General features: G+C 42.8%; 1 protein-coding gene across 2 annotated transcripts; it reads left to right on the top strand.

Moving 5' to 3' along the window:
• Positions 1 to 6,929: 6,929 nt before the first annotated feature.
• AMER2 (APC membrane recruitment protein 2) lies at positions 6,930 to 17,350 on the top strand. Of its 2 annotated transcripts, none has more exons than XR_011092982.1 (2): positions 6,930 to 15,936; positions 16,766 to 17,350. XR_011092982.1 is itself a non-coding variant. In XM_068671844.1 (2 exons), exons 1-2 carry the CDS (start codon positions 7,100 to 7,102, stop codon positions 9,152 to 9,154), a joined length of 1,881 nt encoding a protein of 626 aa, XP_068527945.1. In that variant the 5' UTR covers positions 6,935 to 7,099; the 3' UTR covers positions 9,155 to 17,350. The 2 variants fall into 2 exon arrangements, 1 of the variants encoding a protein (XP_068527945.1); XM_068671844.1 differs by having other exon boundaries at positions 6,935 to 8,108; positions 8,283 to 17,350.
• The last annotated feature ends 5,133 nt before the right edge of the window (positions 17,351 to 22,483 follow it).

Genomic DNA, 22,483 nt, shown 5'->3' with positions numbered 1-22,483 from the left:
CACATTCAGGAAAGGGGATTTAGGCTAACTAGCAGCAATGCAGCTGTTTACTCTGTGGCTGGTTAAAGCACAGGGAGATGAAATCCAGCCTTTGGTTTGAAACAGATTGAAACCAGTGGTTCCTACAGGTTTCAAAGGCATAGCCAAGTTTTTTGTAACATCTTGCAGTCAGCTCTTTGGGAGGCTACTGAGATGTATGCTACTCAAAAATTAAAATATGTAGTGTTTATCTGATTCAGTGTGGCTCAGATAGGGGTAATTGTAGTTTTGGGGGTCCTGAAAGAAATCCAGACAGTGAATTCTGCCATTCGTTCAGGAAACTTGTCATGATAATAGGCACAACTATTTCTCTCCTCTCCCACTATGTTCCCAGGCACAGATTTGCTTCCAAAGCTTTTTAGTAATTTCCTTGTTTCCCATGTACTCAGGTTTCTTTTCCCCCTTTCACATTTGACCCTTGTTTCTTCTCACCTGAGCTCGAAAACTTCCATGTGCTGCCACAGTGGCAGCTCCTACTGATGTTCTGCCCAGGGGCTGTTTGCTTTATGAACGGTGATATGGGGGAAAAAAAGAAAGAAAATGAGGCAAAGCACCCCTGAAATCAATCTAATAAGGTATCTATCAGTAGTTATAATGAAACATAAGCAGCCACTGCGGAATCTAGCAATAGCGTTGATGGCGAATTTGAGAAGCATTTCTTATTCTAAAAAAAAGCACAAGAAATATGATCACATCTATTTAGGTATCCTATTCAGAGAGGCTGAATCTTTAGTTAAGGGGCCAATTCTGACTTTTACATCCACTTATACTAATCAAAACTGCTCACTTATACTAATCAGAAGTGTTTCTGTTGAAGTCGGTTGAAGGGCTTTAAACAGTACAGGGGTGCAGACCAAACGTCAGCACACCCCATCAGTTTTTGAATGCTTACCTCTCGGTAAAAATGTCCTTCCCTCCTCTCAGAGTCATTCTCATCTGGTCAGAAAAACACATTCTGGCCCAGCACACCCCCACCCCCTTTCCCTAATCTGCTTACACTTTTGCTTTGGGCTTTTAATTAACGGTAGTGAGCAAGACCCTTGCCTCCTGTGGTACTATTGTCTGTCAGGTCTGCTGGGATTGCACAGACAGGATTTTATTTTCATTAATTTTTGAAATAGAAAGGCTTAAGTAGCACAATTAGAAACAGAAGAAAAGTTGCTAACATGCCTGAAATATTGTAAACACCAAAGAAGAAAGTGAATGGATGCATATCCATGTAAAAAAATTATATATATATATATATATATATATATATATATATTTATGGGATTTAAAAAAAACAACAACAATATTTCTCTTCTCGATCCAGTAGGTGAAGGAAAATAAACTCTCCACATTTCCAGTAATCACAGTGCAAGTAAATCTGGGATTGGGCTGGGTTAATTCTTAGAGGTTCTAGCTATGATGTTACAGCAGGATTAATCTAGAGTTTTTTGTTTTGTTTTGTTTTGTTTTGTTTTTTAATGTAGTGGGCCAGGGCACTAACATATTATTAATTAGAAGCAAATCTGTCCCTTGGGGAGACTACACGTACTGCCTGCATTTTTAATTTGTATTTATCTGTAAGACAAATGAAGCATATTTTTCCCCTCACCGTTTTTTAAAGTTGCTTCCTTATTCCTGTGTAATCCTTTTATTTTGCATTGGGAAGAACAGTTGGATAACACAGAGATTGTGTGCCTACAAACATATTTTTTTTTTCAGCCTCTTGGCTGAGCTGGAAAACATTGAATAATTTTCTTTTGGGTCAAATTCCTGTTTTGTTTCATTTTGGGAGGGGTATTGTTGTCTTCTTATTCTTCCCTTTAAAACAGCATACCAAAAGCAATTTACACAGGAAAGTTATTTCATTTTAAAAGAAAAAACAGAAAACAACAATTTCATTCTTTCTCATCTCAGATTGTTTAGCTGATCTCAGAAAACTCATTACTGGTTTGTTCAATCCATTTCCTGCTGATTTTTTTTTTTTTTTCCCCTGTAAAATTGCACCCATAAGGGATGCTAGGTCTGAGTGACAGTGACAAAGAAAACTTCACTGTTGCTGCAAAATTCCTTTCACATGTGAAGGTGTTGTTGGCCTTAGTCACAGAGTTATTACTGGTAAGAACAAGAAGCATTCCTCCTAGTGAAGTCCTCACCAGCATTCTTTGGTCTAATACGTGATCTTCCATGCTCATGAAATGGGATTTTCCCATTTTGGCTGGACCTGACCAGTGTGTAAGCATGTCAAACTTCAGTGACTGTTTATAATTTCCTCCACATTTGTGTTGCAGAAGCACACAGTCACTTACCTGTTGAAGAACCTGTACCTCTGCTCTCTTTTGGTGTAATTTCTTGGAGATTTAGAAGATAGTTTGCTCACTTAAATTGCACAGTTCTGCAGCAGGTAATTCAAAATTCAATATGTTTGTGTGATTCAGACATAATTTTCTGAAAAATGAGTCCACGTCTCTCTATTTTGAGAAACAGGTCTATTATTCTCCATGTACACTTCCCAGTACCACAGCCCTTTGGTACAAAAAACAAAGTCATGAGCATTCATTATCTCCCAGGAGACTGGAGCCATACTTTATGGGGACATTTGTGTCTCCCATGCTTGGCAATTTTTGCCACACATACACTGGTACCAGATTTTCCCACTGAGAGTTTTTCATGTGCTAACCAAGGAGACAGGGTGGTATTAGGCAGTTTCTGGTGGTAGTGAGCACGAAGCCTGTGTGCAGATGACAGGCTGATGGAGTGTAAGAAACTCATTTTTCCTTACCTATGCTGCATTTTTTAGATTCATTTAAGAGCAGTTTCTCTGAGATACCCCCAAGTTTGAGCTGTCTAAGAGTGAGGGACAGCCAGACTCTGGGCATGCTGATCTGCACATTTTTGCTCTTTATGCCTCTGCAGCTCGTGAGAGTTTGGTTTGCAGAAAAGGATATCTGACCTGGGAAAGCAGAGGGTGGAGGATGAAAGCAGATATCCCTAAGGAGGTTCTAGCTGCTGCCACACAGGCTGGAGGTGGAAGTATGCACTATCAGAGGACATAGAATTGGGGAAGTAAGTGCAAACAAGTGGCAAATATTAGAAATCCAGGCACCTTTCTCCTGTATTTGTATGTATGCTAGTATGTATTACAGAAAGAAGCCTCATATAGAAGAATTTTTATCCCCATTTCTCTTTCTAAATTAAAATAAATAAAATAAATGCTGGTGTTAATTTTTTTTATTTTTTTTTTTTCCCAGTCCCAGTGGTTTGCTAAGCAGATCTTAAGGTATCAGCAGAGATCTGACATTACTTACATCTTCTTTAATGAGCCCATTGATTTTGTAATCCAGCAAATGGTATCTCTTCCATTTCCTGATACTGTAATGCATTGTGGTGTCTTTCTGTGCTGTAGCACACCTGTCCATGTAAGAAGAAATGGCAGCGTTTGAAATAACTTTTGAAGTAGTGGACTTGTTTTCCCTGTGGACCTGTGATTGCTCTGGGCCTCCTTGTACTCAGACTTAAATTCTTGAGCCTGGCATGATAATTGTCTGCAGCTTTTTAAAAGCCTACTGACTTTTACTCCATCACCAGCCTGGGTCTGGATGCAGGCACTGTGCTGGCTGAAGCTTTGCCATTCACTTTCTGCAGTTTAGATTCCCTGCTCATCATCAGGAGGGCCTACCAGTTTTATATTGATTTATCTTCTTTAGACACCATGAATTATATATACACTGTAGGACATGTGAGGGGAGAAACACAGCTCTAGAGAATGCTAACCAAAGGGAGAAACAAACAAACAAATAAACAAACAAAAAACACTTCAGCAGAAAATGGGTAAATTCTGGCATAAAACAGAGCAGGCAATATGTTGAAAGGACTGCTCCTGACTCTCTGGAGTCTCTGAAGCTTCTTAGAAATTAAGCCTAAAGTGAAAAATTCCTGCACCTGCATAGATCTACAGACACCTCTGTCCTATCAAATTTCTTTCTTTTGTTCTGTTCAGCACATGAGGCAGCCTTGAAACGCCACAAAATTCAGGGTCTTCTGTCAAAATGAGGGACAGGATGGTTTACATAGTGTTGCATGTCTGGTATATTAATTTTAAAGATCAAAAAACCCATCTCCTCCAGGAACATGTCCTCCACAGACCCTTTCCAGTATCCTCTGCAGCTGGAATAAATCTGCTGGTGTGGCTGTGATGAGTGGGATCTCTGCCACCACGCTAGATGTCCCTTGAGGTGAGATGGGTCTGGAGGATGTGGTGAAAACAGTTCTACCACCACTTGGCTGTCACTTGTCTTCTGGTCTTCTGATGCTCCCAGCTGATTGTGGTGTCTTTCTGCACTTTAAAATTAGAGATCCTAATTTGTTTTCACTTTAAAAAGTGTCTGTCAGCCTTTCCTGTGCCTTGCCAGAAAGACAGTTATGACAATTTCTACTGTAGGATGCAAACTTCCTTTTCAGATTTACAGAGATGAAGGGGAGCCATAAAGAAATGACTCCCCACGATAATTTAGAGGAGTAAGTTTTAAACCTTGGGGAGAAACAGTAAGAAATAGATATTGCTCACATAGGCTTTGTGCAAGCTTCCTGGAATGTAAAACCAGACAGAATAAAAAAGGCCAAAAGGATGAAAATGTCTCTGGCTCCCTTTCATTCAGCTCCTCACTGTCCTGTTCCAGAAACCAACCTGCTTCACCTTGGATCTGTGTTGATCCTATATCCTTTTACAATTCTGCAAAAATGACACAATTTGCTTCCAGGGGACTTCCTTGACAAAAGCAGAGGGAACAAAAAGGACAAGGGAACACCACTAAACTCTCTGTGAAATTCCTGTTATACATGAGGACAGGGGCACAACAAATGTGGCAGAGAACATTTTCTGCCAAGCCCCTTGATCTCACAGCTCTCCAGTGTTTAAACATCACTAAGAGCAAAAGTGATTTTGCTTGAACATTAACACCTCTCAGCATTACTTGTCTTCAATTAAAAGTTGGTGAATGCTTTGTTGAAAGCTTTCCCTGTTTAGCCCTGCAAGGGCGAGTTGACCAAAGCATGTCACGAGTTCATGTTGAACTCACAGATGTTTTGCCATTAAAAAAAAAAAGTTAATTAAAAAAAAAAAAAGAACGTGAATGTTTCATTTGTCCCTTTCAAAATTCAGTGCTTTGATTTTTCATTGTAGAATGAGTATCCATTTCCAGAGGTACACAAGGTTATTTAAATCATATTTTTAAAAGCGTAAAAAGATGGAGAACAAATGTGCAGAAAAGATTCAATTTGTCAGAACATTTTTCAAGAGGTAATTTCAGGCTGACCTCAAGTCACTTTCCTCCATTAACGCTTGGATTTTAAGTTGACTGAAAAACAAGCTGAAAGTCCACCCTTTCTTTCATGACGGCAGATAATCACACACACAAAAAGAAGAGGGCACAATAACTTGTCTGTTCCATACAGCTGTGAAGCATTAAGTCATCTGTCCTCATCCTTTCATATCTCTGTATCCCACTACTTTGGGCTCAATGTTTGCAAGAAGAATTGGCTCAATGTAAAGAATTGGTGAAACATAGCAAAACACCAGCATAAAAAGTACAAAAACTTGGTAAGTTCAGCCATCTGGCCAACTCTTATTTATTAGCTGTTCTGTTTACTTTTGCACAAGCTATGTGACCAGGTTTTGTTCCTTCAAATTTTCAAAGGATGTCTGCTCTGTGTATTTGCATTTGCACAGGAACATTTGGTATTTTCTCTGTTTTATCAAGTTTCATCCATCTGACTGGAGAGCAGAAATATTACCAGATGATGGGGGAACTCATGAGTGATGGAGGTGCAAAGTGACGTCCTGTCTCCATGGCTTGTGGGTGCTGGGCAGGTGTATGTAGTGCACATTGTAAGATATAACTCACTCCTCCTCTTCCAGTCAAAATTTTGGCTTCTGCCTCATTTGCCCTTTCCTCTGTTTCTTGCAGAAGGCAGGAGAGTCCTGTATGTTGAATTATGTGCTCATATTGCACTTACTGAACATGCAGTGATTGTGAATGCAAATGGAACTTTTTATACATGATCAGAAAAAGGGCTAAATTCACTGCATAAATTATTCACAACAGATAATTCAACCTGTTCTCATGGGAGAGTGCAATGAATGTCTGATGATGTTATAGAAAGAAAAAAAAACACCACCCAACCAACTAATTCTTCCAAACAATGAAGTCAACAGCAAAAGCTTTTACTAATTTCAAAGGGGCCAAAACCTAGCCCCAAGCTAGAGGGTGGGGATGCAGCTTCTCTGTAGTGGTTCCCAGTTGTGTTTAGGGCTGTTTAAAAACCCAGACAAGTGCTTCTGCTTGGAGGAACCCAGACTAACCCCGTATAGTCAGCATCAGGCGGCCAGGGTCCATGGGTTACTATAGCTCCAGCTGAAAGCAGATCTCCTCCACAGCTGGGTGCAGAGCACGGCTCCCAGCCTCAAACAGCCCTGCTGTGGTGGCAGTGCCGCCGAGCCAGTTTGGAGCTCCAAATCACAGGGTGGCAGAGGGTGGAAGGCACCTCTGGATGTCACCTGGTCCAAACCCCTGCTCCAGCAGGGCCAGCTAAAGCAGGTTATCCAGGACCTGTCAGGCTGGGTTAATTTACTTTGCATCTGGATTAGGTTTGCAATTACTGAGAGGGGTCTGTGGCCACCGTGCCACCCTGATGTGACTGTGCCACCACAGTCCTGGTGGCAGCACCCTGTGGCCACGCTGCAGGGACCGTGACCACATGCAGTGGATGTGAGGTGTGGGTAAAGGCTTGTGTGGGGGCTGCCATCATATTAAACCTCCTCCGGCAGGAGAAGCAAGCGGCCACTATTCACCAGCAGCGGGGGTCTTGGGCACCGGGGAGAGGCAGGGGCACGGGGTCCATGCCACAGCAGCGTGGTGCGAGGTCCTCCCTCAGCACCCGTCCGCCATGGCGGGCTGCGTGAGGCGGCGAGCCGCGCAGGACGACACGGGTTAAGTTATATAAACCCTTTTGGGGAGGGGGTGGAGGAAGGGGCGCTGCCGGCGTGGCTGCGGCGGCTCAGGTTGATTGAGAGTGGATGACAGCGGCCTGGCGCAGGCCCACGGCGGTGGAGGAAAGCTGCTTAGCCCCCTCCGGGTTGCCATGGAGATGGGAGGGCGGCAGCGGGAGCGGCGGCGGGGCTGTCAGTGAGGCACAGCACCACCACCACCGGGCACCACAACCACCACCACCGGGGCGGTGGCGGCGAGGAGGCCGCGGCGGGGACGCGGTGGCGGCAGTCATGGACTCGCATTGCGACTGTGCCGAGCCCCCGGCCGCCGAGCAGCAGCCGTCGGGGAAGATTAACAAAACCGCCTTCAAATTGTTCAAGAGGAGGAAATCCGGGGGCACCATGCCGAGCATCTTTGGGGTGAGGAGCAAAGGTGGGGAGGGGAAGGGCGCGAGCAAAGCGGGGATGGTGCGGAGCAGGACGCACGATGGCTTGGCCGACGCCGTGCTGGAGAGCAGCAAGAAGGAGGACCAGGGTGGCGGCGACCCGCAAGGCAAGGATGCTCAGAGCAGGGCAGCCGCCAGCCTCGGCGTCTCCCCCGGCAGCTCGGTGGCGAAGTCACACAGCTTCTTCTCCCTGCTGAGGAAGAACGGGAGGACGGAGAACGGCAAGGCAGAGAATGCGGATCAGCGGGCTGGCGGCAGACAAAAGAAGGGGCTGAAAGGGATCTTCAGCAGCATGCGGTGGCATAAAAAGGACAAAAACGGCAAGGAGGAGAGGGGGGAAGCCTCGGAAATCCAGTCCGGTCTCATTATGCCGGGGTCTCTGACTGCCAGCTTGGAGTGCATCAAAGAGGAGACGCCAAAACCTTTGTCTGAAACTCCGAACAGCACAGGAGACGTCGGTCTCGAATCGCTGCATGAGAAGCACACCTCGGCTGAGGAGCCCCAGGTGGGAGCTGGGGAGGCGCGGGACAGCAAAACCCCCCCCGGGGAGGACCCTGCCGCTGCTGGAAGGCGACCCGAGGAGCTCTGCCGCGAGCGACCGGACCCGGGTGCCGGAGAGGTTGGGACTGCGAAGGATGCGGCCATAACAGGTGACATTCCAATAACGACTATTCCCCCTGTTGAACCTCACTGTGATAGCGGTCAAGAGCCGGCAGCCGCCCCTGACCCTTCCTCTATTGATCCACCCTCAGAGCAATCGATTGATCGTATTTGTTTGATGTTTGCTGACGTGACTTCACTGAAAAGCTTTGACTCTCTTACAGGCTGCGGAGATATTATTGCGGACCAGGAGGAGGATGTGGGCGGCGGGAGTGGCGGCTGTGAGAAGAGCACCCCCGGGGTCAGCAAGCTGGGCGCCTCCAAGAAACACCCCACCATGGTGGCCTACCAAGGAGGAGGGGAGGAGATGGCCAGCCCCGAGCAGGTGGATGATACATACCTCCAGGAGTTCTGGGATATGCTGTCGCAGACAGAAGAGACCCAAACAGGAGGAGGAGGAGGAGGGACAAAGACACCTGAGGGGCTGAAGGAGAACCGAGGTACTGAGGGGGCCCAGAACAGAGTGGCGGTGAAACGTGGTGGCCTCAACCAGATCCCCATTCACCTCAACCACAAAGAGGAGCAGAAGGGCAGGGAGAAGGAGCAGCATGAGGGTGTCCCAAACAGTGATGAGGGCTACTGGGATTCCACCACCCCCGGTCCTGAGGAAGACAGTACCACGAGCATCCAGAAGGAGACCCTTCCCAGGGACAGCTACAGTGGGGATGCGCTTTATGACCTTTATGCTGAGCCAGATGAAAACCCACCAGGGAAGCCTCCAGACGAAGGGGTCACCTGCGTGCCACGCTCCAAACCTGTGTCTCCAATAACAACCACGTGCTCACTGAAAACACCCTCAAGCACAATGAAGGACTCCAAAATACCCATCAGCATTAAACACCTTGCATCACATCCAGCCAGCCATGGAACAGACACTAGTAACAGCCATCACGTTGCACACCATCACCTGGCCAAAAGTGAGATGCACAGAACAAAAATCCCTGTCTCTAAAGTACTAGTACGCCGGGTTAGTAACAGGGGCTTAGCAGGGACAACTGTGAAAGCTGCCATGTACCAGGACAGTGCCAAAAAATAATTGAATAGCAGGTGGAGACCAATTTGGACAGCAAGGTTGGTGTGTGAAAATCTGCATAGGAGACCATAAATAATGAATACGTTTTGCATCACCTGAAGAAAGGCACCTAAAAGGCTTACTTCAACAGTACTCCATGGGCCTCCACTTCTGAATCCCTTCTTATAGTACTGTATGGATGAATATGAAAAGTCAACTTCTTTCCAAGCACTTTTTTTTTTTTTTACATTTGTATCTTTTTTCCACAGCACTAAACACTGGGGAAGTTCATTTTACATGCCTTTGTGGAAGCAGGACTTGGATTATGAACCTAAAAGAGCATCTTCCCTCATGCAAAGCAGTGCCATGAGTTCTTCAAGGGAACAGAGTTACAAAAGGAGCGACAGGAGAGGTTCTCCACTACACTTATCTTTTAGTCATTTCTGGGGGAGGAGTGGAGGGTGGGTGCCTGGCTCCAAAAATGGTGATTGCTCTACAAGATGTTGGGAAAAAATGCCAAGCAAAAAAAAAAAAAAACCTAACAGGTATTTTACCTGATGTGGGAATGAGAGCACTGCTCAGCAGCAGACTTGACTGACTCGTGCAGTAGCTAATTAAGGCATTGGGTGGACTTGTCCAGCAGGAAAACATTTTTATTTGTCTGTCTGTTTGGTTGGTTTTGATCTGCTCTAATGTAAATGGGTAACAGAGACACCTGACGTAGGTTCAGATGTTTACATCAATACTTGTCCGATAATGCATACAATCAGGTTCAGGGAAACATTTTACTAAATGCCAATATATACACACTGATCACATTTATACAATAACTTGCTTGCCATGTGTAAATATATACATATTTTAGCAGATTTACTCAATGCTACAGATTTTTTATAAAAAGAAAAATCACCTGTCTGTATTATCTAGAGTTTAAACAAAAGTTAGTTTTTATAGGTAGATAATTTTACAGTTCTAAAGTGATAGAACTTTGTGTAAGTACCTTAAATTAGAGCAAAACTCTGTTTTGTATGGGCTCATGCATCCCCAGATAAGTAAGTCTGAAGTGCTGATTTAATTCCAGTGGCACATTCCGTGTGTCAGAGCTGAGGCTCTGACAGCACTGACATTGCAAACCTCTATTTTCAGGGGTTTAGACAAAGTTGCTCTGGGCTTAAACCTTACAGAGAAGGAACCCAGGTGATAAACATGTTTTTTAATTATTATTTTTTAAAATATATAAAATTAGTTTTTGACTATTTAAAGAAAGTCTGGGTTCTTGTTGCTTTTTATTTTCATTCTAAATAATGTCAGAATAATTTTACTTTAAGAGAGAAAAAGAAATATGGTAAGCTAATGGTCCATAAAATGGTCTGATGAGCTTGGATCTTAGGAGAAATGTATTAATGGCCAGGATGTTTTTGAATAGTGGCTACTATATGTGGGCATTGACAACATTTCCAAGAAATTTAATAGGGTTTTAATGTGCCTGAGGACATATTTTTATGATACACTGAAAAAGCTCAAAAAAATCACTGAAGTCTAAAGGTAAATATTATGTATTTACAAAATATTTTGATATAAGTATTTAATCATCAGACCACAATTAATATAAAATATATACTCCAGTGTATCTGACAAATAATATACATTTTAAAAATATACATGTCTATATTATGCAGAGAATCCTAAATTCACATAACTGAAGCTAATGGGTCTGATCTTACATAGAAGTTGGTTTTATTGTCTCTTAAACTGAAAGAAAAAAGGAAAATAAATATACACAATATATATTTGAAGGATATTAAGGTTATAGATAAACCATAAAAAGCCAGGAAACACAATAATGAGAATGTTTTATATGTGCAGTTCACTGGGGTAATGACTTGATAGTCACAAGAGTGAAATTGGCATTTAGGGTTGGAATGACTGCAGGATTTGATACTGAACTGCAACACCCCAGTGAATAGGGAGAAAGTATTGGTTTTTCTCATCTGTCCCTGTTTTCATGGTTTAAGAACGAACCTTAATACACTTCAAAGATTATTCTATACGTTTTCTTTATGACATATATGCGTGTGGTTTCCTACATGCCTTCTCACACAGACACGTTGTACATATGCATGTGTAGTCAGAGCGCGCCTCCTCCTAGCGTACATGCACACAGGCAGACATGCACACCCTGCACACTCCCACCCGTGCGAGCACGGCCACGCATGCACACTCCCATGCACGGATTGAGGGGATGTACCTTAAATCTGCCTCAAAACACGCTGGTGATTATCTCCTCTGCCTGAGAAGGGGGTTTGCAGTCAGCCTGACTCTGCTTGTGCATTTTTGAAAGTTAAAGCTGAAATACCCTCAAAGGGATGAATGTACAGAACGTGGAATATTATCCTGGTGTTCGCCCCTAAGCCTAACATCCTTTTTTTCTGTTCTTCTGTTTCCATTTGACTGTAAGGGACATGTCTTTCCCTGCATGACAACTCTGCAGAAAAAATCGTAATTCCCCATTTTGTTTCATGGACAAATTGTACAGGGAGATTCTATAGGGTACTGGAAGTTGAGAGGGCGGGAGGATGTGGTGGGCTTGGGTAATACCATAAAAACTGGAAGCACTGATTGCAGGTAGAATCAGTGGTGCATCCTTTGAATCACTTGAAGATGTCAGCTACCATCTCTACGGGACTTGTGTGTGGCAATTGTTCATCGTATGCATTTTGTTTGCGTTGTGGCATGTATGTATCAGAAAACCAATAGAGTAACACTAGCCTAGCTCCCTCTCACGTAACGACTAACAAGAATCATCATTAAAATGCTTTGGCTTCCCTTCATTTTCTCTCTCTCTTTTGTTTTCTGCCCCATTTTCCCTCCTTCCCCTGCATGCTGGCGCGCAGCTTCCTGCTCCGTGCTAACCCCGGTGCCAAGCAGGAGGTCCTGGGCTGCCTGCCCAGCACGGGCTGGGAGCGCAGCCACGCTCACCTGCGAGGCCAGGTGCTCTCTGGTCACTCTCTGTCGCATACCTAGTGTAAGTACATGTTGCAGAGCTCCCGGTGGTTCGTTTGGCTGCTTGCTATGTACATATTTTAAGGACAATCATATCCTGACAAGGAAAATGGGAAAGGACCTTGTAGTAGGGTGTCAGTGTTTTGGATCATCATGACATGATGACATTGATTCAGGGTAACGGTCGTGTGAGAGTAAAAATACAATTTAATGCTCAGATTAACTTTGTATTTATAAAACTTAACTATGTTAGTATTTCAAAAGGTAATAGAAAATGTAATATTTATTAGGGCTTTGGATTTCCATAGAAATATATTTGTATAACTCCACACAATGCCTAAAACAATCACTGAAAGGAGGTTCAAAGGCCTTCTTTACACCTGTGTTTAATTCCTGAAAGATCCCTGTAAAATGCTGTGAGATGCCTAACAACAAACAGTTAATGGCTTGCTGGATTTAGAGGCTGAGACATCAAGAGGTAATAACAGTCCCGAGGCATTCTGTGGTGGTTTGCATCCTTATTTATATTACTGTGTCCAGGCATATATTTTCCTTGGCTTTGGTAGGTATCAAGGTAGAAATGGTGTTCTGAGTCCCAAAGATAACATTCCCAATTCTGTAATTGTTTTGATTTTCTTCAAGAATACTTTTGTTTCCTTGTTTTCTTCATTGTTTTGTGGTCTGAGTGATGCTTTGTAATGACCAGCTTGTAAGTTCATAAAGGATTTTATAGATCAGAACTTGGCATTTAGTTCTATATACTCCTTGCACTTTCAAGTCACTGCTGGTAAATTTTGTATGTTATTCGGCTATTTCTATATATTGCATAGCGTTTTATAGCTATCTACAGTGATTTCAGTGATATACATTCCCGTCCTATATATCAGCACAAAAAATTTCCCTTTGGTAGCATGAAATGATGTTTTTGTGGATTTCTTTTGTCACGATAGGAGTAAAGTTTTTTGTACTATATGTGTGGCCTGCAACAGACATAAAGGGTCGTACGTTCCTTGTAGTGCATATGCATTCTGCTCTTGCCAGTAATAGGACTCAAACACATGTAATAGGTTTCAGAAGAAATTACATGACTAGAATAAGAAAATCTATGTTCAGTCTTATTCCATCAATCACCAGCATTTCCTTCATCCACTGTGACCATCCTTACCACCATTCACGGTAGTAGAGGACTGAATTTTAAAAATTACATGCACAGATGTACACTATGAAAATTAATTCACTGATTATTTTTTAATGAATCTTACTAAATTATTTATCTAAGCTAAGCGAATATTGCACCAAAGTCTTCAACACATCTGATACAGATGGCATTTTCAGTAAGATGCTGTAAGTGCAGATGAGCCAAATTAACAGGCTTTGCTTAGCAAAGCAAAACCTAGTTGTTTTTAAATTTGTAGCACTGACTGAGCCTGCAGATCAAAGGGAGCCATTGATTCTGCTACATGGCCATGCTCTGAGGTTGTTGGTTTTTTTTGGCTGCTCTAATGGACTACTTTCAGAAAAGGCTTTTCAACAAGATAATGGTATGAGAGAGACAGTTCACGGCAACAATAGCCACTTACAAGGCAGACGGTTATCTAACAGCGATAATGTGGGACTTCAAGCAAGGTGGCCTGAAAATGTAACTTCATAGTTATTAATATGAAAGGCTGAGACTTCTGTCTTGGAAAAGCAAACTGACACCAACTCAAAGACGCTGCAGAAATGAGTCTTGGCAGAGTTTGCACATAATGGTTTCTGCAGTATTTTTTTTAATGTTGGGTTTTCCTTTTTTTTATTTTTTATTTTTTTTTTCCTTTGGTTTTGGTTTGTGCTTTTGTGTTTGTTTGCTTTGTTTATGTTTTCATTGCGATGACATAACCCCATTTGTCCACACAGAACTGCACAATGACTGACTCTTCTGAGATGTAATACTGAGGATACACTGTCAGTCATCATTCAGTGGCCTGGGACTGGTCTCTGCAGACCATCCCTCTCTTCCTTTGAAGAGGGATGGGATGTTTACTGTGAGTAGGAGGTATCTGAATCTATCCAGCTGTTTGTTCTTGGAGTACAGCTGAGTTTTAATCTGATTTACAGGTAATTTTCTAGCTCATCATTAGCTCACATCTTGTCTTCCCTGTGAGCATCTCAGCTGGCAAGGTCAGCTTTGATTTCTGTTTCCCATGTCCATGTTGAAGAGGAAAATGGAAGAACCATTGCCATATGCAAAGGAGTAAGAGCTGTAACCACCCAGGCCACATCCTGGGCGGCCTTACTCCTGCAAAAGCATGTGGTTAAAGCTCTTCCTACCTCAGAGGGCTTCTCCATCCAAAACTATTGCTGGGGACCATTTTTTTCCCCCACTCTGTCTCCTGTTCCCTCTCAGCTGTACTGCAATAGCTTGGGAAACAGATTTTTGCCCTAGCCCTCCATCACTAGAAAGCAGGAGCTGCTGCCAGTATATTCTTCACAAGGGCTTTGCTCCTACTTCTAAGTCTGGAAAGAAATGAATTTGCTTTCAGAACAAGCTGCAAAGATATTTAAAACGGAGATCTCTGCTGTGTGATCTCATACACGTGGGTGAGGATGCTGAGTGCTATTTTGCAAAGTGGAATATATCCCTCCACTTCTCTGTTGTGCACAATTTAGCAAATCTAGCAGGGAAGCGTGTCATGCTTGTGGAAAAGCCTGGAGGCTGTGTGTTATGGAGACTGTGCCCAGATTTTCTTTATCTTTGGTAAGAGCTGCTTTTCTTTTTCCTTTCTGTATGTACTAAAATAAATAGACCCAAAGGTGTACTGGAGAGAGGAAAAGGTTATATACTTCACAGGGCAAGGAGTATAAACTGTTCTGCTCAGAGGCTTCTTTTAGCAATGGCTAGAAGAAAATTGCTTTGCCGGTAATATCACATCCAAGCAGTGCTCTGAAATAGAAGCTAATGCAGCCATGGGCACAAAGCTCAAAAAGCAGCATTTCAGCATTTGCTGACACAATCTGACAATCTCTTTCTATGGCCCAGTTTTTACTGTGGTAAATCTTCCATAGTCTCCAGTAAGAACTGGAGAAGGTCCTTAGTCTCTTAATTCTGAAGGAAATAGGAAGTATTACTTAAATAAGTCTTCCCTTTTCTAAGAGATTAACATTATTCAGGTGATTGTGCAGTCTTTGATATTACTGTAGTTGTACTTTCACTGATCTAAATGCAAAACATGTCTTTTCATTGTTTTTCCATCTTAACAAGCAACCACTCCTGCACATAACTCCAGTGCTCAGCATGTTTAAATTACAGCTAACACAATCACTGCCTTCCTTAATTTAACTTGTGACGGCAAAAACAGGACCAGATCCTTTCCAGAGCACTAAAACCCCTGCTTATGGTGTCATTGCTCTTGTTTTTTTATATGGTAAATGATTATCCCTCCATTTTATTGTTTCACAGCAACATCTTAAATCTGTTTTAAGGGAGAACAATACACAGGGAACTGAATGGTAAGAACTGGGACAGCTTTTTATTATTTTGAATGATGTTACATCAAAACAGTTGCTCTTTCAGTACCAGGTTGTTTCCATGGGCTTTTTATACAGATGCATTGGAGGCTTTGAACATAATATGCTCGTAAAAGAAAATTGGCTACATCTGCTTTGAATTAAGCCTAACCTTAAAATGTAAAAGCTATGCAGCTGGTGAGGTTTCTCAGTTAATGGTAGATCGTAGGAAGGTCCACCCATGACTTACCTGCACACCACAGACCATGGGAGAGTTTGTCATCCGTCCCTTTCCATGTGTTCCAGGGGAGTGCAAGGTGAGCATCTGCCAGACAGGACAGCAGCAGCAGGAAAAGCCAGGGCTGGTGATGAACTGGGACAAAAAAGGGCTGATGTGGTGCTTGGGAGATGGGATGAAATAAGGGCTGTACTGCTGGTCCTGGTGGGAGAAGGGAATTAAATGTAGACTAAGGGTAAACTGGGTACAAATGCTCTGGGTTGCAGCAGCAGCACCAAATCCTAAGTAAGGCACAAATAATTTTCTGCAGCACATGGCTTGACAGAAGCAATGTTAGCTTGATTCTCAAAAGATGAAGCAAGATTAAAGCTGTTAACTTCATATAAAATTTAAATAAATCCTCTGCCATGGGAGAGATTGCAATAGCTCCATCCGCCAGCACTCCTTCTGAAACCACTGGGTCTGTTAGTAGTGGTGGTTGGTGTTAAGGCTGAGCGAGGACCCCATAATTTGGCCAATCTGATTTTTCTTTTCTATGTTTGTCAGCTGTCTGTCTCCAGAAAGCTCTAGAGTCGTGGCTTCTAGCCCTGTTGAAATGGGGAATGAGATATGAATGTGGTTGGTGGAAAATACAGATTCAGTAAGTCCAGAAATTACAGAAGAGATCCAGTCTATTTTCACAGCCTTGCTCTGATGAAATATCATGCTGTGCCTGAGGAAAATGTAGCAGGGGCTACTCCACACTGCATTTGACAAGCTGATGCTCTTGGGGTTTCCTATGTGCTGAAAGGGACAGATGTGTCCTGTTAGAAGTCACTCAATCTGTTTTTACTAGTCGTATTATAGCTGACGGATCATTGCTTATTACATTTTTCCCTCGTGTTTTTTTGTCGGCCACCCCCATGAAGGCAGCGTGTGACCTGTTTGAGATAATGAGCGAGTAAAGCCAGACCTCCCTGCTCTTCTTATCTAAAAGGGTTGTGAATGATCTGGCGAGGCTGTGTGCACCAACTTTTTCAGAGTACAAGATCAGGCCGCTCCAGGGGGTGTTTTTGTAACAGACTGGTAGACGTGCTCTGCTCCTTTCCACCTCTGCAAACTTCAATAAATTAGTGTCTCCTCAAATCAACTCTGTCCCAGCCAAAACCATGCTATCTGTATTCTCAACATATGGAAAACCTAACTGATAGCAATAGCGTCTTTCTCCCCTGACAGTTCACGAGGATATACTTAATCAGTGTTTATTTTATTTTTTAATTCTGTAAATATTTATTTCGGTACTCTGCGTATTTATTGGCACTGGTTCTGGTGTTTGCTTATGTGTCATTGTAAATGTTGATGGTTTCAATAGTCTTGCTTCTAATGAATGTAAGGAACTCAGACTAACTGCACTTTTCTTCCATTCAAAAATCGTACAGAGAAAAATATTTCCACTGTCATATTATGTGTTATAATGAATACCGTTAATAAAATTGGTTGTCACTTTTCATTGATGAACGTGGAGGTTACTTTTTGATCAAGTTGGAGCTAGAGTTGATCTATTCAGAGCGAGATTTGATCTATTCAGTGCACTGGAAATCACTAGGCTTATGAAACCAAGACATTGGAGATTTATGTCCCCAAAATAGCATAAAAGAGAATACTTGGGCATGTGTGCACTTTCACTTCAATGTAGAAATGCCTTTAGCTGTTTTACTAATAACATCACAAAATAACTAGATTAAATTTGCTACTTAGGGGAGGGCTTTCATAAATCTGAGTGAGTTCTGGTCTTCTGCTGTTTCATCAGCATGTTTTTTGTTTGTTTTGTTTTGTTTACCTTTAAATCACTGAGACGATGGAAATGGACCAAGTCTCATTCTGTCTTTCAAATCATCTTCTCTTCGTGGTCCTCCTCCTAGTTGGGAAGCCAGCAGGGAAACAGGTTCTCTGCACACATCAACTTTGAAGCTGCAGTTTTGTCATAAGATCTAGAAAAGTCAGTCCAAATGCTGGGACTTGACCACTATGAAGTGACATTTCGTAGAACCTCAATTTTGCAACTCTCTCTACATTTCATGCATTTCAAAGATGCTTAAAACATTTGCATCAGTCTAATTTTAACCCGTAAGTTTAATTTCTTTACTCAGCTGAGGTTCAAAAGGCCTCCCCCTTGTTACAACACACCCATGTAAGATACTGAACCTGACAGGATAAGAACTGAGATAAAATCTGCTTGAACATTTTCAACGAACAACAAAACAAAGGGTATAAGAAAGCTTATTATACAAGTAAAGAGCAGGACATGGTGACACAGTATAAATTGACCATATGCTCACGAAGTATAACTCCTTTTTCCAGTAGCTGGAATGAGTCTGAAGAAATGTTTTCACAGTGATTTAATGCACCAAAAAAAAAAAAAATTACAATCGAGCCTTCTCAGCCTATGTTCCCTATTGCACTTTCATGTCTTCTATCCTTCCCACCTGGAAGTAGAAGATTTGCTGTTTAAATTATTCCCTGCTGCAGATGATTGCCTGGTGATTACCTTGCTTGTGTCCAAGTATAGCTACTGGGTTTTTGAGGGCCAGAGGGGTTGCAATGAAGTGTAGAGCAAAAGTATAGCCTCATGAATCTTGATAACTGCAGATGTGTGATGCAGCTGTTAACACCTTCCACAAAAACAGCCTGCAGTAGGCTGGCAGATCCACTCTGATGGAAGAAAAAAAAAAAAAGAAAATTGTGACAAAACCAGGAGACCTGGCTCAAAAATTATTTTTGAAATCAAGGTGCTGAGTTTCTATTACTTGGCTAAAAGTCCCTTCCCAAGTAATAACCAGATCAGTCATTCCCAATAGTACTTCTCTGTAGCCATCTTACTGGAAAATTGGAGTTCCCAAAAGGTTTGCAATGGAAAAGGTGGCCTGGAAATCTTCCTGTGGCCAATTCATTGAAGCTGAATGCTCCATCCATTTCTGCAAAGCTATCAAGCAAGAAAAGAGAATATTCTTGAATCCTAATAACTGGTAAGAAATATTGGCAAGACAAATTGACCAGACAACTGGTTGTGAGTGACTACTAGTCTCATTTTAAATCTTTTCCTTTGAATTGTGGTATTCCCTTCTGAAGTGATCATATAGAATTTGTTTTCTAGGGGCTCACATTAAGCAGACGCCTGCTCCTACCTACCACATTGCACATCTGCTTCCAATTAAAACCATTTTGCAGTCCTTTGGGGATGGGAGGGAGGCTCAAAGGTTTCTGCAAAGGGTTATTTCAGCAGCCCTGGATGCTGCTGTGGCAGATGAGGAGCAAGAACCTGCTTCTAATGACACATCACTCCTTTTGCTCTTCAAAGACCCTGAGCACTTGACTCAGACACTCAATTAGATGCTGGGAACAGGAGGTCTCTTGTTCTCACTAATAAAGGACTTGTTCTTGACCACTATGTGTATTTTTCCAGCTTAAGTAAACCACTTGTTTTAAAAGATATAGATAGAAACAGAGTCCCTAAACATTTTAAATAGAACAAGACAAGCGCAGGCAGGAAAAGACAGGAGTTTGTTGAAGTATAACTCCCATGGCTACTCCAAAGACTAACAAATAATCCTTGCTGATAACAAATAACCTGTGTGCCATGGTGTGAGTCAGGGACTCTTTCTCCGGCCTTCCTTGTTCATGTCATTTGGAATTCATGGCTCCCTTGGACAGCGAAGAGATTTGAGTGAAGATCTGGCTTAAGGTCCTGAATAAGCAGAGTATGACAGGTTAGAAGCGCAGCAGCAGCACGGAGGTGTGGGGTAGCTGGGGAGGTTTAGGAAGCTAAACCCAAGGCAGCCCAAGAGCCCTGTGGGCAGAGGTGTCCTTGCCTGCTACATAAGGAGGTGGTTGCCTCCAGGGCACCTATGTGCCTCAGGGTGCCTCAAGAAGTAAATGAAGACATATGCTTCACTTCAACATCTATATTACGGGATAAAAGCACTTTTCTCTCTCACAGGAATACTAAGTTTATGCAGTGCAGACTGTAATACAGATGCTGAAATGGTGGAGGAGTTACAGCTACTGCAACATCAGATAGCGGAGTTGGTGGGATATTTACATGTGTTACGTGTCCTTAAGTAACTGTGTGTCCAGTTTAAGCCAACTTTCATTTTTAGCTTCTTTTTCTTTTTATTTATTTATTTATTTACTTTTAAGGGTGGACAAAAATATAGATGCTCAAAAAAACTGGGATTCTGGTATTCTTCAGCTGCAGGAGATCACAGCATGGGAACAAGTGGTGCTGAGCTGCTGGGAACAGATAGGGCAGCTTGCAAAATGCAAAGCAAACAAAAACCCTGTGGCCACAGTATCTCAAGGACAGAAATTACACTAGATCTGTATGTCATGTAAAGCACATCTCTTCTGTTCCTGCCCAGCTATACGTGTTCACCTGTAAAGATGAAAATACAAGCAAATTTTGCAATAAAATAGTTTTGAATAAATGTAGATGAATGTGTCTTAGTAAATACGCGTAGTGAAAAACCTGCCCTTGGTTATGGCTGTGAAGATACTGGCTAAGCCCTAAAGTGGGCACAAAGAACATCTATTTTATTAAAGTGATGTAAAGAATCAGAAATATGATAGTAACAGAAATCAAACGGATTGAGTGTTTCTTAAGAAAAAACAGAAGCACCTAAAAATCCAACCAGTCGTGGCCTGTCTTTACAGTAGGAATACGTTACATCTGCCTCTGTCCTTCAGTTTCTACCCTTCACATTCTGCACTAATAGACTTTGTTTACTGACAGATAACAAATCAAACAAAAGCATAGCACTCACAGTGAAGAAATCAATCCTGCTATTCTTTTCCTTATAAACATTTTTTTTTCTGTGACAATAAATTAGGCTTTTGACCCTTAAAATTAAAGCATATCTAGTCATTATCATGCCATATTTGGGGTCTGATTATGCAGCCACTGCATCAGAACAGCTTCATTCAAATCAGAAATGCTCCTACGCAGTAGCTGCATAAAGGGTGCTTGCACCCATTGCAGCACTGCCTATTGATGCTTTCTCAGAGGCTTAGGATATTTCTGTCTGTGATCACTACATGATGTCGAATTTGCCTGCAGTTGTTTTTCTTATAGGTTCTGAAAGAAAACCCCATAAATCTGCAAGTTTTATGAAAAAACGCTTGGACCAGATTACACGGTTAAGTTGACTTGTCTACGCCGAACCTTAATTCTCTCTCAAGATGTAACATGTATTCAGACTGATTTAAAATAAATGACTGTATTGGAAAACAAAACAGACATCAGAGCACAAGCACAAAGGCAAATGTCAGCCTCTGGCTCTGTAACAATTGGGATCCTCAATCCGAGCCATGAAACCTTACATTTCTGCCTGAGCTCAGGCAAACACTCAGCACTATTTATAGCACTGCCTTTTACTACCCTTCTGTTAGAATAGGCTTCATCGGAGGATTTACATGACTAACCAAAAGCAAAAGCCTTTTGTACTTCGTTTCCATAAGAGAAGGCCAGTGTGAAGCTGGTGTTCACTGGGCTGGATTACAGAAACTATCAGTTACTAGAAAACCAATTATTAATTCAAAGGCATCTGTTACCATGGCATAGGTCTCCTCTTCCCTCTCCATGCCCTAGATTTAACACCAGTGATGGGAGCTTAGGGAAAGCTCAAAGAGAAAGGTTCTTACCTCTGAAAAATAAGATGCATAGTCAAGGAAGACTGCCTGTTTTCATGGCAACTAAGGAGTAAAGGGTTAAGACCCAGGAGATGGCTCTGAACCAGCAGCCAGCACAAAAGACTCCTATTAGCAAATCAAGAGCCCAATGTGCTCTCATTTCCCCCCTTGTATCTTCAGTTAAACCCGTTGGGCCACAAAGTTACTGTTCCTGCCAAGGACAACAATTGGCAGAAGGTGATTAGTTTGGATTCTGCTACACACTCTGCAGTCTCATGAAAATGAAAACCAACCCTCCTTTCACCCTCTGCTCTGATTTCCAGGGCCAGGCAGGCCTACCAGCTAGCCTCCATCCTCTCGCCTCACCGGGCCAGCTGCGTTTGCCCAGGCTTTCCCCAGGGATGCCACTTTTTCACAGATGCCTGCCTTTCTCTGCCTTCCAGATGGCAACAGGCTTCTTAACAAGCTCCCCAATTCCTCTATCCCCCGTTGGGACTTTTATTTCAGTGTTATCTTGTCACATCTGTTTCTCTGCGGTTGGATGATGTGCGGGAGCACATCACCCCGTGCTTCTCCAAGGGGGAAGGGGCCAAGCTGTGGCTCCCAGGCTGTTCCAGACCTTCCCACTGGAGACTTGCCCCCATGCAGCGAGGATTGCCGATGCCCTGGTGGGCCAGTAACAGCCCCAGCTGCCAAGCAGAGGCAAGGAGCACTTTGTTGAGCTTTGCAGGCTGCTTGTTTCCTTGTCTTGATCCACTTCACTGAACTTACTCTCTCCTCCCTAGAGCTTTTCTACACAGCTTCATGAGGCATCCAGGTGCTGTTACAGGGCTGTTTGACATGGCTGGGGAAGGAGGAGAGTGGCTGGAGAGCAGGGCAGGGGACTGCAGGTTATGATATACCTTTACACATGTTCTCTGTGATCTTCAGCACAAAACTGCACCGCTGCTTTTTCCACCTCT

Source organism: Anas acuta, chromosome 1 (assembly GCF_963932015.1).
Source record: "Anas acuta chromosome 1, bAnaAcu1.1, whole genome shotgun sequence".
Taxonomy (NCBI): domain Eukaryota; kingdom Metazoa; phylum Chordata; class Aves; order Anseriformes; family Anatidae; genus Anas; species Anas acuta.
This window is presented reverse-complemented; position numbering and strand designations above follow the sequence as displayed.

Excerpts from the sequence above, each read along its gene's own strand:
- AMER2 (XM_068671844.1), top strand. The coding sequence starts at position 7,100 with ATGACAGCGGCCTGGCGCAGGCCCACGGCGGTGGAGGAAAGCTGCTTA. Across the intron at positions 8,109-8,282 it reads GAAGGATGCGGCCATAACAG|GCTGCGGAGATATTATTGCG; the intron begins GTGACATTCCAA and ends ACTCTCTTACAG.